Source organism: Cervus canadensis, chromosome 8 (genome assembly GCF_019320065.1).
Source record: "Cervus canadensis isolate Bull #8, Minnesota chromosome 8, ASM1932006v1, whole genome shotgun sequence".
Taxonomy (NCBI): Eukaryota; Metazoa; Chordata; class Mammalia; order Artiodactyla; family Cervidae; genus Cervus; species Cervus canadensis.
The window spans coordinates 91,407,396-91,420,302 of record NC_057393.1 but is presented as its reverse complement, the minus strand read 5'-3'; the positions used below and the strand labels follow the sequence as shown (position 1 = coordinate 91,420,302).

At 41.3% G+C, this 12,907-nt stretch overlaps 1 protein-coding gene across 2 annotated transcripts in view; it reads left to right on the top strand.

The window, feature by feature from the left end:
• The window catches only part of RAB4A (RAB4A, member RAS oncogene family), a 50,452-nt gene that overhangs the window by 16,449 nt on the left and 21,096 nt on the right, over positions 1–12,907 (top strand). For both annotated transcript variants that reach the window (XM_043477204.1, XM_043477203.1), the window contains exons 2-3: positions 8,912–8,992; positions 11,028–11,142. In XM_043477204.1, the coding sequence (XP_043333139.1) occupies positions 8,912–8,992; positions 11,028–11,142 (196 nt within the window). The remainder of the gene's footprint in view (positions 1–8,911; positions 8,993–11,027; positions 11,143–12,907) is intronic.

Genomic DNA, 12,907 nt, shown 5'->3' with positions numbered 1-12,907 from the left:
TTTCTTCAAGATTCATGTCAACTGTTTTATGGCCCGGGATGACTCACCTAGTGCCAATGTTATCTCAAAATGCATGTTGTGGGTGAGAGGCCTGGTGCCGCTCTGAGTTTGGGGACATCTCCTTTCTTTAATTAACAGCCTGCTAATAGGTGTATAAAGTATGCTAAAGGCTAGCATGGGGCACGCTTTCTGCCCCCTTCTGATGTCTATGTCAGAAGCTTTCTCTATCTCTTTTATACTTTAATAAAGCTTTATTACACAAAAGCGCTGAGCGATCAAGGCTCGTCACTGGCCCCAGATTGATTCCTCTCCTCCAGAGGCCAAGAATCCCAGCGTCTTTCATGGCTCAGCAACAACCTTTTACTTATACACTCGGTTACTTTAAGTGTAGCCCCAATATGCATATTTTTAGCCATTCAGAGGCTGCCTGCTTTGAATACCCTGTGAAGCCACACACTCATCCACTCATCTTTGCTTAAACAAACTGGGGCTGTGACAGAGCTCCCGCAGGTGCTGCCAGCCCGGCTGCTGAGCAGCGTGACGTGGACACTGAGTTCCCTGGGGTGCGATGCTGGATGTCTGGGCGCCCCTGGGCCCTGTTCCCCCTTGGGAGACAGTAGGAAGGTCTCCTGTGATGAGGGGTTTCCCTCCCATGCACCCTGTCAAAGTGCTACCAAAGCAAAGCTGGTGTGTGCTGTGACCATCTCAAGGACCCCTCCTTTTCCTTGATCAACTTCCAAACCTTGAACTCATCAGTTATGCTAGACGTTTGTCAATTTTATTGGCCTTTTCAAGGAACCTGCTGTATCTTATAGATTTTCTTTGCCTTTCATTTCCCTGATGTCTGCCCTTTATTTCCTTCCTCTGTTTGCTTTACATTTATTTTGCCCTTCTCTTGCCAGGTTCTTCAGGATGGGTGCTTAGATAATTGATTGAGACTTTTCCTCTTTTCTAATATGTGCGTTCAGTGCTCTGAATTTTCCTTTCAGCACTGCTTTAGTTGTAATCCACAACTCTTGATGAGTTGTAGTTTCATTTCCTTTTGGTTCAGTGCATTTTTTGATTTCCCAGGAGACTTCCTCTTTAAATCATGGTTTATGTAGACATAGATTGGTTAGTATCCAAGTATTTGGAGATTTTCTTTGTTGTTCAGTCACTCAGTCATGTCCGACTCTTTGCATCACCATGGACTGCAGCACTCTAGGCTTTCCTGTCGTTTACTATCTCCCATAGCTTGCTCAAACTCATGTCCTTTGAGTCGGTGATGCCATCGAACCATCTCCTCTTCTGTCGTCCCCTTCTACTCCTGCCTTCAGTCTTTCCCAGCATCAGGGTCTTTTCTAATGAGTTGCCTCTTCGAATCAGGTGGCCACAGTATTGGAGCTACAGCTTCAGCATCAATCCTTACAATGAATGGAGATTTTCTTATTGTATATATATTTTGAATTTCTGTTTTCATTCCCTTGTGTTTGGAGAACACATTCTACATGATTTGTTTTATGGCCCAAGGTGTGGTCTATCTTGATACATGGGTCGTTGGAAAGAATGTGTCCTGCTCCATCCTGTTGGTTTTCCATGCTGAATTCTTCTCTATCTTTGCTGATTTTCTGTCTAGTTTTTCTATCAGTATTGAGAGAAAGGTGTTGATGTCTCTGCCACAATTTTGGTTTTGTCCATTTCTCTTTTTAGTTCTGTCAGGTTTTAGTTTAATGTGTTTTGTAGATCTGTTTTATGGTGCACACATTGAGGTTTCCTGTCTTATTGGTGGATTTTCCCTTTTATCGTTACAGTGACCATTTCTGTCTTTGGTCATTTTCTTTGCCCTGAAGACTATTGTATCTGATAATGATAATGATTTACTTTGATTAATATTTGCATGATAGATCTTTTTTCATCCTTTTACTTTCACTCTGCCTGAACATCATAACTGAAGTGAGTTTTTTGTAGGCAACTTGTAGTTGGGCTTTTTTTTCCTCTTTTCTGCCAATCTTTGTCTTTTAATTGGTATATTTATGTAGTTTATATTTAATGTAATTATTGATCTATTAGAATTTATTTTTGCCATTTTATATTTTTGATTTCTGTTCTATTTTTCATTTTTCTCTTTTCTTTTTCTAGTCTTACTGGGTTTATGTGACATTTTTTAGAATTCTTTTTGAATTACCTGTAATGTTTTTGAGTATATCTCTTTGCATAGCTTTTTTAGTGGTTGCTGTAGGTATTACATTATAGGTACATATTGCAGTCTACTTGTGTCCTTGTTTTACTAGTTCAAGCGAAGTGTAAAACCGTCCCTTCTCTTACAGGCATACCTTGTTTTATTGTGCTCCGCAGAGACTTTTTTTTTTTTTTTAAACAAATTGAAGGCTTGTGGCAATGCTACATTGAGCAAGTCTGTTGGCATCATTTTTCCAATAACATTTGCATACTTCTTGTTTCTGGGACATGTTTTGGTAATTCTCAAAATATTTTAGACTTTTATATTATTACTATACTTGTAACAGTGACCAGTGATCTTTGATGTTACTCTGGCAGAAGATTATGAGACTAAGACTTGCTGAAAGTTCAGTTAATGGTTAAGGTTTTTCACCAATAAAATACTTTTAATTAAAGTGTATGCATTTTTTAGACATAACGCTGTTGCACACTTAATAGGCTGAAAAATAGTATAAACATAACTTTATATGTACTATTTGTGTCACTCATTTTATTGTGATTTTTGCTTTGTTGCAGTTCACTAACTGGGACTGAACCACAGTATGTCTGAGTTGTACTTGTGCATACCATTACCCTCCCTCACTCATAACGGTCTTAAATATTTCCTCTTGTTATATTTAGAGTTACATCAAACGGTGTTAACCATTTTTGCTTAAACAGCAAAATGTGTTTGCCTATGTTGTTATTTACCATGTTCTTCCTTTGTATAATGTTCCACGATTATAATATTATAATTCCTTTTATCACTTCCTTTCAGGCTTTATTTATTTTATTTTTTGGGGGGGGCATGGCTTTTGAAACTGTAGTTCCCCCACCAGGGATTGAACCCTGGGCTCAGCAGTGGAAGCACTGAGTTCTGACCACTGGACTGCCAGGGAATTTCTTTCCTTTCAGTTTGTAGGACTTCCTTTAGCCATCTTCTAGGGTAGATATGTTGGTGGCAAATTCTGTTGGCTCCTTTTTTCCTCTAAGAGTGTCTCAGTCCTTCACTCTAGAAGGATATTTTTAGGATATAAGATTCTGGATGGAGCACTCTTTACTTTCAGCCCTTGAAAAATAGTGTGCCCCTTCAGGCCTCCATGGTTTCTGATGAGAAATGTGCTGTCCTTGGTATTGTTTTTTTCCCTGTAGGTAAGGTATCGTTTTTCTCTGGCTGCTTTCAAGATTTTTTTGTTATTTGTTTTAAGTTTAATTATGATGTGCCTTGGCATGAATGTATTCAGATTCTTGTTGGGAAGAATCTGGCTTCCCTGATAGCTCAGTTGGTAAAGAATTCGCCCCCAATGCGGGAGACCTGGGTTTGATCCCTGGGTTGGGAAGATCCCTAGAGAAGGGAAAGGCTTGCCCCCTGCAGCTTTCTGGCCTGGAGAATTCCATGGACTATACAGGTCGCAGAGTCAGACACAACTGAGCATCTTTCACTTTGACTTTGGAATAATCTAGCTTTTTGAACTGCCGTCTTGCTAAATTTAGAAAGTTTTCAGCCATTATTTCTTTTGAGTACTTTTTCAACCCTATCCTGTTTTCTCTCCTTCTGAGAGTCTGGTGACATGAAAGTTAGATTTTTTTTTTTTGGTAGTCTGAAAGGTCCATGAGGCCTATATCAGTACATTTTCAGTCTGTTTTCCCTTTGTTGTTCAGACTGGATATTTTCTATCAGTTTGATGCTCAGTTCATGCTTCCTCTACCCCATTTTGTTTTGAGCGCATCCACTGAGCCCCGTACTTCAGTTATTTTATGTTTTAATTCCAAAACATCCATTTGGTTCTTTTATGTGCTTGCTTTTTCTTTGATGATACTCTCTCTTTGGTGAAGAGTTCTGCCTTTCATGTGTTTCAAACATGTCTTACTGCTAGTTGAAACATTCATGAGGCTGCTTTAAAATCTTTGGCAGAGTTTCCACATGTTTCTGTCATCTTGGCATTGGAATCTGTTGATGTTCTTCCTTTGTTTGAGGTCTTCCTGGTTCTTGCTGTGATGAGGGGTTTTTTTCCGAAACAGGGACATGTTTGTATCATGTTGGAGACCCTTGATCTTAAAGTCTCGTGTAGCTCATCTCTGCTCCTAGCCGCCCTCGTTACCGCCAGGTCGAGGTGGAAGTCCAGGCTGCCGTCTGAGCGTCCGCGGACGTCCGGGCGGAGGGGCTGCTCCCTGTGCTGCCGAGTGGGGATGAGAGCTCTTGTGACCTGCGCCCTCTGCCCCCTACCGCTGCCGTGTCTCGCCTGGCGTGTGGTGGGGGCAAGGACAGCTCAGAGCTGGCTCGCAGCCCCGGCCCTGGTCTCTGAGACACCACCCTGCTGGTGCTGGGGGACCCTCATTACAGCCTCCAAAGGGTGGCTGTCCGGGTTCCCACCCATCCTTTGCTGGCGTGGGTAGGGTGAGACCTGGGGTGAGTTCTTCCTGTAGTGTTTGGAGTAGAGCAGTTTTGTGTTAAGTTTTCCGTCTTGCTAGGCTGGCCTTTCCTGGTCCTATGAGTAGAGAGACCAGGCTTTTGCTGGGGCTTCTTAAAATCTGCCTCCATTGGCTGTTAGCTTGTTCAGCTCTCTGCCTGGGAGAGAGGAGAGAAAAGGAGAAAACCCACGGAAAAACCCACTGTGTCATTCCCCAGGCCCCTGGGTCTCTGGCCAGCTTGTCACCTCCTCTACACTTTCCCAAGGCTCCTTTGGTTTCTTTTATGTGTGATGCCTAGGATCCTTGGTTGTACTGAGCAGGAGGAGTGAGGAAAAGTGCGTCTTTCTGCTCCCTCTTTTTGGAAGCAGAAGTCCTCCTTGGTGTTTAGGGTGATCATTGCATGTTGAATTCTGCATTAGACACTGTGTTGTTTCTGTGCTCCTCTCTCAGCACTGAAGACGATGACCTTTGATTAACCCCAAAGGAACCTAGTTTCTTCTAGGGAGTTTTCCCTTTCTTATTGATTGTTGTTACAGTTTAACATTGACTTTCTCTACCGCATTCTCTCTCGCGCTCTCTCTTTTTATTCCAAAATACATATCAGACTTGTGTTGGACCCTTTCTTTCAATTCTGCATTTTTCTTAAACTCTCACATTTTCTCTCTCTTCAGTTCTCTATTTTGCCTCATGGTAATTTTCTCCAGTCTCTATTCCAGTTCACTAATTTTCTCCTTAGTTTTGTTCATTCTGCTCTTTAACTTATCCATTGATTGTTTCTAATGACTGCAGCTTTTATTTTAGACACATTCCAGAAATTGATCTATTCTTTCAAATCATTTTATTCTTCACTTATGGATTCAATTCCTTTTTTATGGTATTAATCATGTTGAGTATATTTCATCACATTCCTTTTTTTTTTTTTTTTTTTGACCATGAGGCATGTAGGATCTTAGCCCCCCAGTCAGATCAAACCTGCATTCCCTGCATTGGAAGGCACAGTCTTAACCACTGGACCACCAGGGGAGTCCCTTACCAGGTTCTTTTTAAAATCAAATTCTTAAGGGTGTAATATCTTTGGACTGCTGACTCACTCATGATGGATTGTTTCCTGGAGTGTTTTGTTGTTTTAAATTGTGAGCTCATCTTCAGAGAAGCTATAAGTCCGGGACTCCTGAGTATCCTGGTTGGAGGATGTGTCCTTCCAGTGTGCTAAGTCCCTTCAGTTGGGTCCAAATTCTTTGCAACCCTATGGATTGTAGCCCTCCAGGCTCCTCTGTCCATGGGATTCTCCAGCCAAGAATACTGGAGTGGGTTGCCATGCCCTCCTCCAGGGTATTTTCCCAACCCAGGGATTGAACCTGAGTCTCTTATGTCTCCTGCATTGGCAGGCGGGTTCTTTACCGCTAGCATCACCTGGGAGCCAGTGTGATTCCAGAGTGATCTGCAGAGTGATCTGCTTTGCTTCTTCCAGGCATCCTGGTGACATCACTGTCTAGGGCCATTTTTACTGTTTTAAATTTCTTGACTTGGAGTTCCACCATCCACATGTGTTTTGGTTTTAATTTCAAACTCCTGTGGAGCCAGCTCATAATAAATTTTCAAAGGGGAATGGGTTTTTTTTTTTTTTTTTTTTTTTTGCTGAGAGGCCAGACAGAGTCAGAGAAGGCTCCTTGTCCCCCTGAGCTGGTGAGAGGATTTCCCAGCCTGTCCTCCACTTCAGGCCGAGCCTTGAAGAAAGTTCAGGTTGACCTCTGTCCTCCGTCCTTCACATGCGTACACTCTTGAACCCTGTCCCACATGTCTTAAGACCCAAAACTGACAGCCTTCCAGGGCCCCTATTGCTTTTTCCAGTCCTTCTTCCTGAAAGGTCAGCTGTAGAGTTTTTTTTAAATGTGATATGTTTTATCCAGCATTTCTAGATGTTTGACTCCAAAAGCATTTTCAGACAAAAAGGTTTTCTATTTTAAGTAAGAAAACTTACCTCTTTGAGCTACAAGATTCAGAGTGTGAAGAGTTTTCTGGAGAATTAAATATTTTCATATATGGAAATTGCACATCTTACTTGTCTTTTGTCCAGCAAGGTGAAATCAGTTGACATTGTTACCCTTTTACCTGTTGAGACTGTGGTGTAATCTGGAAAGCAGTTGCCGTGTGTGTGTGTGTGTGTGTGTGTGTGTGTGTGCGCGCGTGAGCGCGTGCACGCACACGCGCTTAGTTGCTCAGTCATGTCTGACTCTTTGCGACCCCATGGACTGTAGCCCACCAGGCTCCTCTGTCCAAATGAAGTCCATTTAAGCAGAACTTCCAAAGCAGAAAATAATAAGGGAACAAGCTTTAAGTCAAAGTCTGTGCTTAGACATGAGTTTTGTTCCAGGATTAGATGGATTAGTGAAACTCCTTTTGCTGTGTACATATGAAGCATGAGAAACACTCCCATTTGTGTTTGCAAATTACTTTCTCAAGACTTACTTTTGCCTACACGGTGGCAGCATTCTTACCTGGTTCTCATCTTCCTGTGGTTACAACTTATACAACAATGTATTGGGCTTTATTTCTCAGAGAGGACATTGAACAAAATTGAGAAATTTTAGTATTGTCATTTTAACTTGGATATTTTAATTTCTTGGGCTGTAAAAGCTGTTCAGTGCAAATGATCGGACCTGGCATGTTTTATTTTGTGTGTGTGATAAAATGCGCACATAACATGAGATTTGCCATTTTAAAGTCAGTGGCATTGAGTACATTCACATTCACTGTACAGCCATCACCACCATTCCTCCTCAGAACTTTTCCAGCTTTCCAGACCGATGCTCATAACCATTAAATGCTGACTGCACATTCCCTCTCCCCCAGCACTCCTACAACCACCATTCTACTTTCTGTCTCTCTGAGTTTGAGCACTCCAGGCCCCTTATGTGAATAGAATCTTCTGGTATGTCTTCTTTTGTGTCCTCTTATTTCACTTAGCACAGTGTGAAAATTCATCCATACTGTAGCATGTATCAGAATTTTCCTTCCTTTTCAAGGCTGAATAATATCCAAAGTTTATATGTACCACATTCTGTTTACTCTATCTGTTAATGGGTAGTTAGGTTGCTTGCATCTTTTGGCTGCTGTGAATAGTGCTGTCATGAACGTGAGTGTGGCATGCTTCTAAAACAGTCAGTGAGATGCATAAAAATGTATTTGTAAATGCTAACAATCCTAATAGCACTGTCTTATAAGTTTAAATGCCTGTAAATATGAGAGGTGGAATAGGCTTCATCTTTGAGTGATAATGAATGTAGTTCTTAGGAACAGGGCTGGGCCAAGCACAAGCTAAGAAATGGACTGCTTGGGCTTAGCTGGGGGAGAGAAGGAGCCAGGGCTGGGAGTGTGTGGTCAGGTCTAAAATGGGAGTGTGGAGGTGATAGCATCAGAGGTGCAGCCACGGGAACCAGGAGCACAGAGCAGGGCCTTCAGAGCCGCTACAGGTGAGCCTTGCAGCCTGGGGGTGGGCAGAGGTGGGTGGCCATCAAAGCGTGAGGGTGGGAGCTGTGCTCGCAAGGCTAGGCTGAGAGAACTAGACTTCTTTGCCATCAGAAAAAGCAACATGAATCACCAGGGCAGTGTCAGGCTACTCGTGCCCCTCATTCTGACTCACAGGTTCCATGCTAGAAAGTTTCTCTTTACAGTTTATGCAAAATAAGATCCCAAATTAAATATATTCCTCTGTGTAAAGAAGTGAAGAGCTCTCCCTATATTGAATGAGACAAACTTCACACGTGGAATACTGACCAAATTGGGCAATACTGACCAGAAGCAGCCTTCCCATGAGCCCTGGGTGCGGGGACAGAGGCCAAGCCACAGAAGCAAGGGCGGGGAGAAGTTGGACCTGTTTTTTAAAAGAAGAAAGGAGTGAACTTCTCAAAGCCCATGAGTCTACCAAGTTTTTTCCTCTGTATAGAAAGCATTTGAAATTTCTAAGTGATTTTTTACTTCTCACTGGATATGCATATTTATTTGAATAGCAAAGAGAGATTTTAGTCACTTTTGTCATTATAGTTATTACATTTCAAACTTGCAGTATCAAAACAAATTATCCCCAGAGAAGTTAGAAAAGGCACTGGGTTAGCATGTAAGCCAGGTATTGAAAAGGTGGAAAGGTAAGTCAATATGTTTATTGCCATTTTCTCAAAATATTCAGTTACCTCTTTTTTCTGTGATGTTAACAACTACAGTCTCATTAAATTTTATAACTGTAGTCTTAAGTTCATAGCACCTGTTTTAATGTTACTGTTCACAGTCTCTTTTTGTGTTTCAGATTTTTTGTTTAAATTCTTGGTTATTGGAAATGCCGGAACTGGCAAGTCTTGCTTGCTTCATCAGTTTATTGAAAAAAAATGTAAGTGACATCATGTGGTCAGGGCTCCTTTTATGTCGTCTTCTGAGAGTGTGCTCCTACACAGATTTGTTTACGGCAAAACTTCTGAATATGTTTGCAGGAAGAAAGTTGTAGTTTACAGATATTTTTAAATGACAATAAAAGTTTATGTTATTAAATGTTTAGTAATCTGATTTTTATTTAGCACTTCAGTTTCATAGTGGGTCATTGTTCATCATGTAGTAAATTGTCCTGTACATTTTCCAGACACTAAAATACCTTATAATGCTGTGGAATTCCATTTCCTGACAGGGAGTGGCCCGATAACCCTAGTTGTACACTTTGGATAAAGTAGTGTTTGGTCCCCAGCGGCCTTGTGTTGTCGTTAAGGCAGCTGTTGTGATCAATCGTGTTTTACAGGTAAAGAAACAGGTAGTGATTGTAGATGTAAGACTCAAACCCAGGCCTTTTGCCCACAGAAATATCTTTTGCCATTGACTTGCCCCACGTTGTAAGAGAGGTTACATTTTGTATTCCGAACTATTGTAAAACATGGTAGGTTTGAAAGGCCCTTAAAATATACTGTTCTTTTATAATTATCGAAAGACTTGTGGAGAATGACCTGTCTATATTACTATAGTCAGGTGAAGGCACAAAAACAGAATTAATTTCATTTAATGAAGTTCATCCTAAATAAGGGTGTGTGAGATATGTTAGATGGTGGGTAAAATGCAGACAGAGGGTGTCCTGGGAAAGAACTCAAAGACTAAGACTCTAGGATGTTTTCTGCTGCTTCCATTTCCATCAACCAGGAGCTCATTGGAGTCTCTGTGTGGTGACGGAGACGCAGCGTGGCTTAGTCACAGAGCCAGTGCCCACTGCATTGACAAGCGTTCGTCTGCTGGGTGGGCCCAGGGTTCTGAACCAGCCACTCAGTCGTGTTGTTCCATCTTAGAAGAGAGCACGCTGGCCAGATGCCAGGCCGGGGCAGGCACTCCCCTCATACAGCCTTCCTTCGCTCCTCATGACCACAGTGGTGGTATTTCTCTCAAACGCGTGTTAACCTGGCTTTTAGCTGTCACCTTTGGAGGCGTTTCCCCCCAGGCTGGCCCAGTAGCTGGGTGCCGGTGAGTGTCCACACTGGCTCTGCATCGTCCAGGATGAGACAGGCTGCTGGACTCAACCTTCTCCTACCCCCAGGTCCCCAGCATGGAGGGAACACAGCTGTCAGATGATTTCTGTTGCAATTAAATTCTATCCTATGGTTATGAACCATAACCAGTCAATGGACTGTATAGCCAGGATGTTTGTTTTATTCCCTTTTTATCATCACAGATATTTTCTTTTATAGATAGCTTATTCCAGTTGGGTTTGGCAAACTACATATTTTGCCTGCATCCCTGCCCATTCAGACAGTATTGATTTTGCCAACAAATTCATTCCAAATGATTGCCACACACAATGCTGAAGTTCATGAAAATCGACAGCTGTAATAATGTGCATAGAGGTCTTGGTTTGGGGGGGTTTATTTGCATTTTTTTACTCTATCTTTTCCTCTTTTCCCCTTAATATTTGGTATCCATCGAGTTTCCTTCTTGGGCTACAGTGCTTTTCCTTCCCTTCACTTTTTTTGTTTAGAATATTTGTCCAAACAGTTGAAACCATCACTGGCCGAGTTGCAGCCTGTCACTGGGCAGGAAGCCTCTCAAGATGGTGCCCAGTATTTTGTGCAGTTATCATTCTTGAGAACCTTAGCAGTGGTCAGGTAGATATGGCCTCATGTGGCAGGGTCATCACGCGTTTAAAGCGTTGGCTTTAAAGTATAAGGCTTGTTTAGGGGTTTTGGGAAAAAACTTGATTGGCTCTTTGAGAACAGAAACTGTATGTATTCTATTTAAAGCAGTGAGCGCTTTTTATCATTTTACTTTTGGAGAAATGAATGGCATAAGTAAATTACATTCTGCATTGACTTAACTCTTGATTTGAATGTTACTTGTTTAAATTTATAAGCTTGTTACCTTAATGTCCTAAAATTAAATTTCTTTTTCTTTTGCAGTCAAAGATGACTCAAATCATACAATAGGAGTGGAATTTGGTTCAAAGATAATAAATGTTGGTGGTAAATATGTAAAGTTACAGATATGGGACACAGCAGGCCAAGAACGATTCAGGTAGCTTTTTCTCTAACTTAATAATAATATTTGAAAGTTTGGTTTGAAATAATCAATTATAGTCTGTTAATGTATATAATCCCCTCCTCCCCACCACAGGTTTTAGAAACGTCACCTGTGAAAGTGTTAAGACAAGCTAAAACTCTGTTTTTCTCCACTCAGCATTGATTTATGGAAGAATACGTTAGAACAGTGGTCCCACTCAGCATTGATTTATGGAAGAATACGTTAGAACAGTGGTCCCACTCAGCGTTGATTTATGGAAGAATACGTTAGAACAGTGGTCCCACTCAGCATTGATTTATGGAAGAATACGTTAGAACACTGGTCCCCAACCTTTCTGGCACCAGGGACTGGTTTCACAGAAGACAGTTTTTCCACAGACGAGGAGGGGGTATGGTTTAGGTGGTAATGTGAGAGATGGGAAGTGATGGGGAGTGGCAGATGCAACTTCCCTGGCTGGCCCAATTATCTCCTGCTATGTGCCCTGGGGGTTAGGGACTCCTGCCTTAGAATCACTTCCAAATGAACATTTTCTAATTTGGAGGATAATTTATTCTTTGAGACCTAGTGGCACATTAGGAGGGTGTAGCATTGCACATAAGGAATTTTTTAAAATCTCTTTGGGAGTTGGTTTTGCTTTACATTAAACAGTCCACAAAATATTCTCTCCTTAGCACTTTCGTTACACTCAAGTCATAATCAACATTTGGAATAACAACCGCCAGATCACTGCAGATAAGTTCCATGTTTGATATTCCATAACTACTGAAGTGGGCTCAGTGGTCAACAATCCACCTGCCAGTGCAGGAGGCGTGGGTTCGATCCCTGGGCCGGGAAGATCCCTGGGGGAGGAAATGGCACCCACTGCAGTATTCTTGCCTGGAAAATTCCATAGACAAAGGAGCCTGGCAGGCTGCAGTCCATGGGGTAACAAAAGAGTCAGACACAACTTAAACCCTAAACAACAAACAATAATTGCTAAAGCAGGGAAGTAAATTAATATTCTGGTTGTGTTTTTTGAGTCGATATACAAACAAGATATTCGTAGTTTCAAAATTCAGTTAAATAAAACTCAATCCCAGTGCAAGCATTTCACTTAAAGTCAGGTATAGTATTTTAAATGCTTAATAATTGTTTGCTTCAGAAAGTATCATAACTAGACTTCAGGCAAGAATACAAAGCTACAGTAATCAAAGCAGCTTGGTATTGCACCAAAACAGACATACGGATCAATAGAGCAGAACAGAGAATCCAGAAATAAATCCTCACAATTAATCTTCCACAAAGATGGCAAGAATATACAATGGAGAAAAGACAGTCTTGTCAATAAGTGGTGCTGGGAAAAGGGGACAGCTACATGTAAAAGAAGAAATTAGAACATTCTCTAACACTGTACACAAAAATAAACTCAAAATGGATTAAAGACCTAAATGTGAGACCAGATACTATAAAACTTCTACAGGAAAACAGAGGTAGAACACTCTCTGACATAAGTCACAGCATTTTTAATGGAAATAAAAGCAAAAATTTTAAAAATGGGACCTAATTAAAAGCTTTTGCACAGCAAAGGGAACCATAAACAAAACAAAAAGACAACCTACAGACTGGGAGAAAATACTTGCAGGTGATATGACTGACAAGGAATTACTAAATTCCAAAATACACAAACTCATATAGTTCAAAAAAAAAAAACCCGATCAAAAAAATGGGGAGAAAACCTAAATAGGCATTTCTCCAAAGAAGACATACAGATGGCCAACAG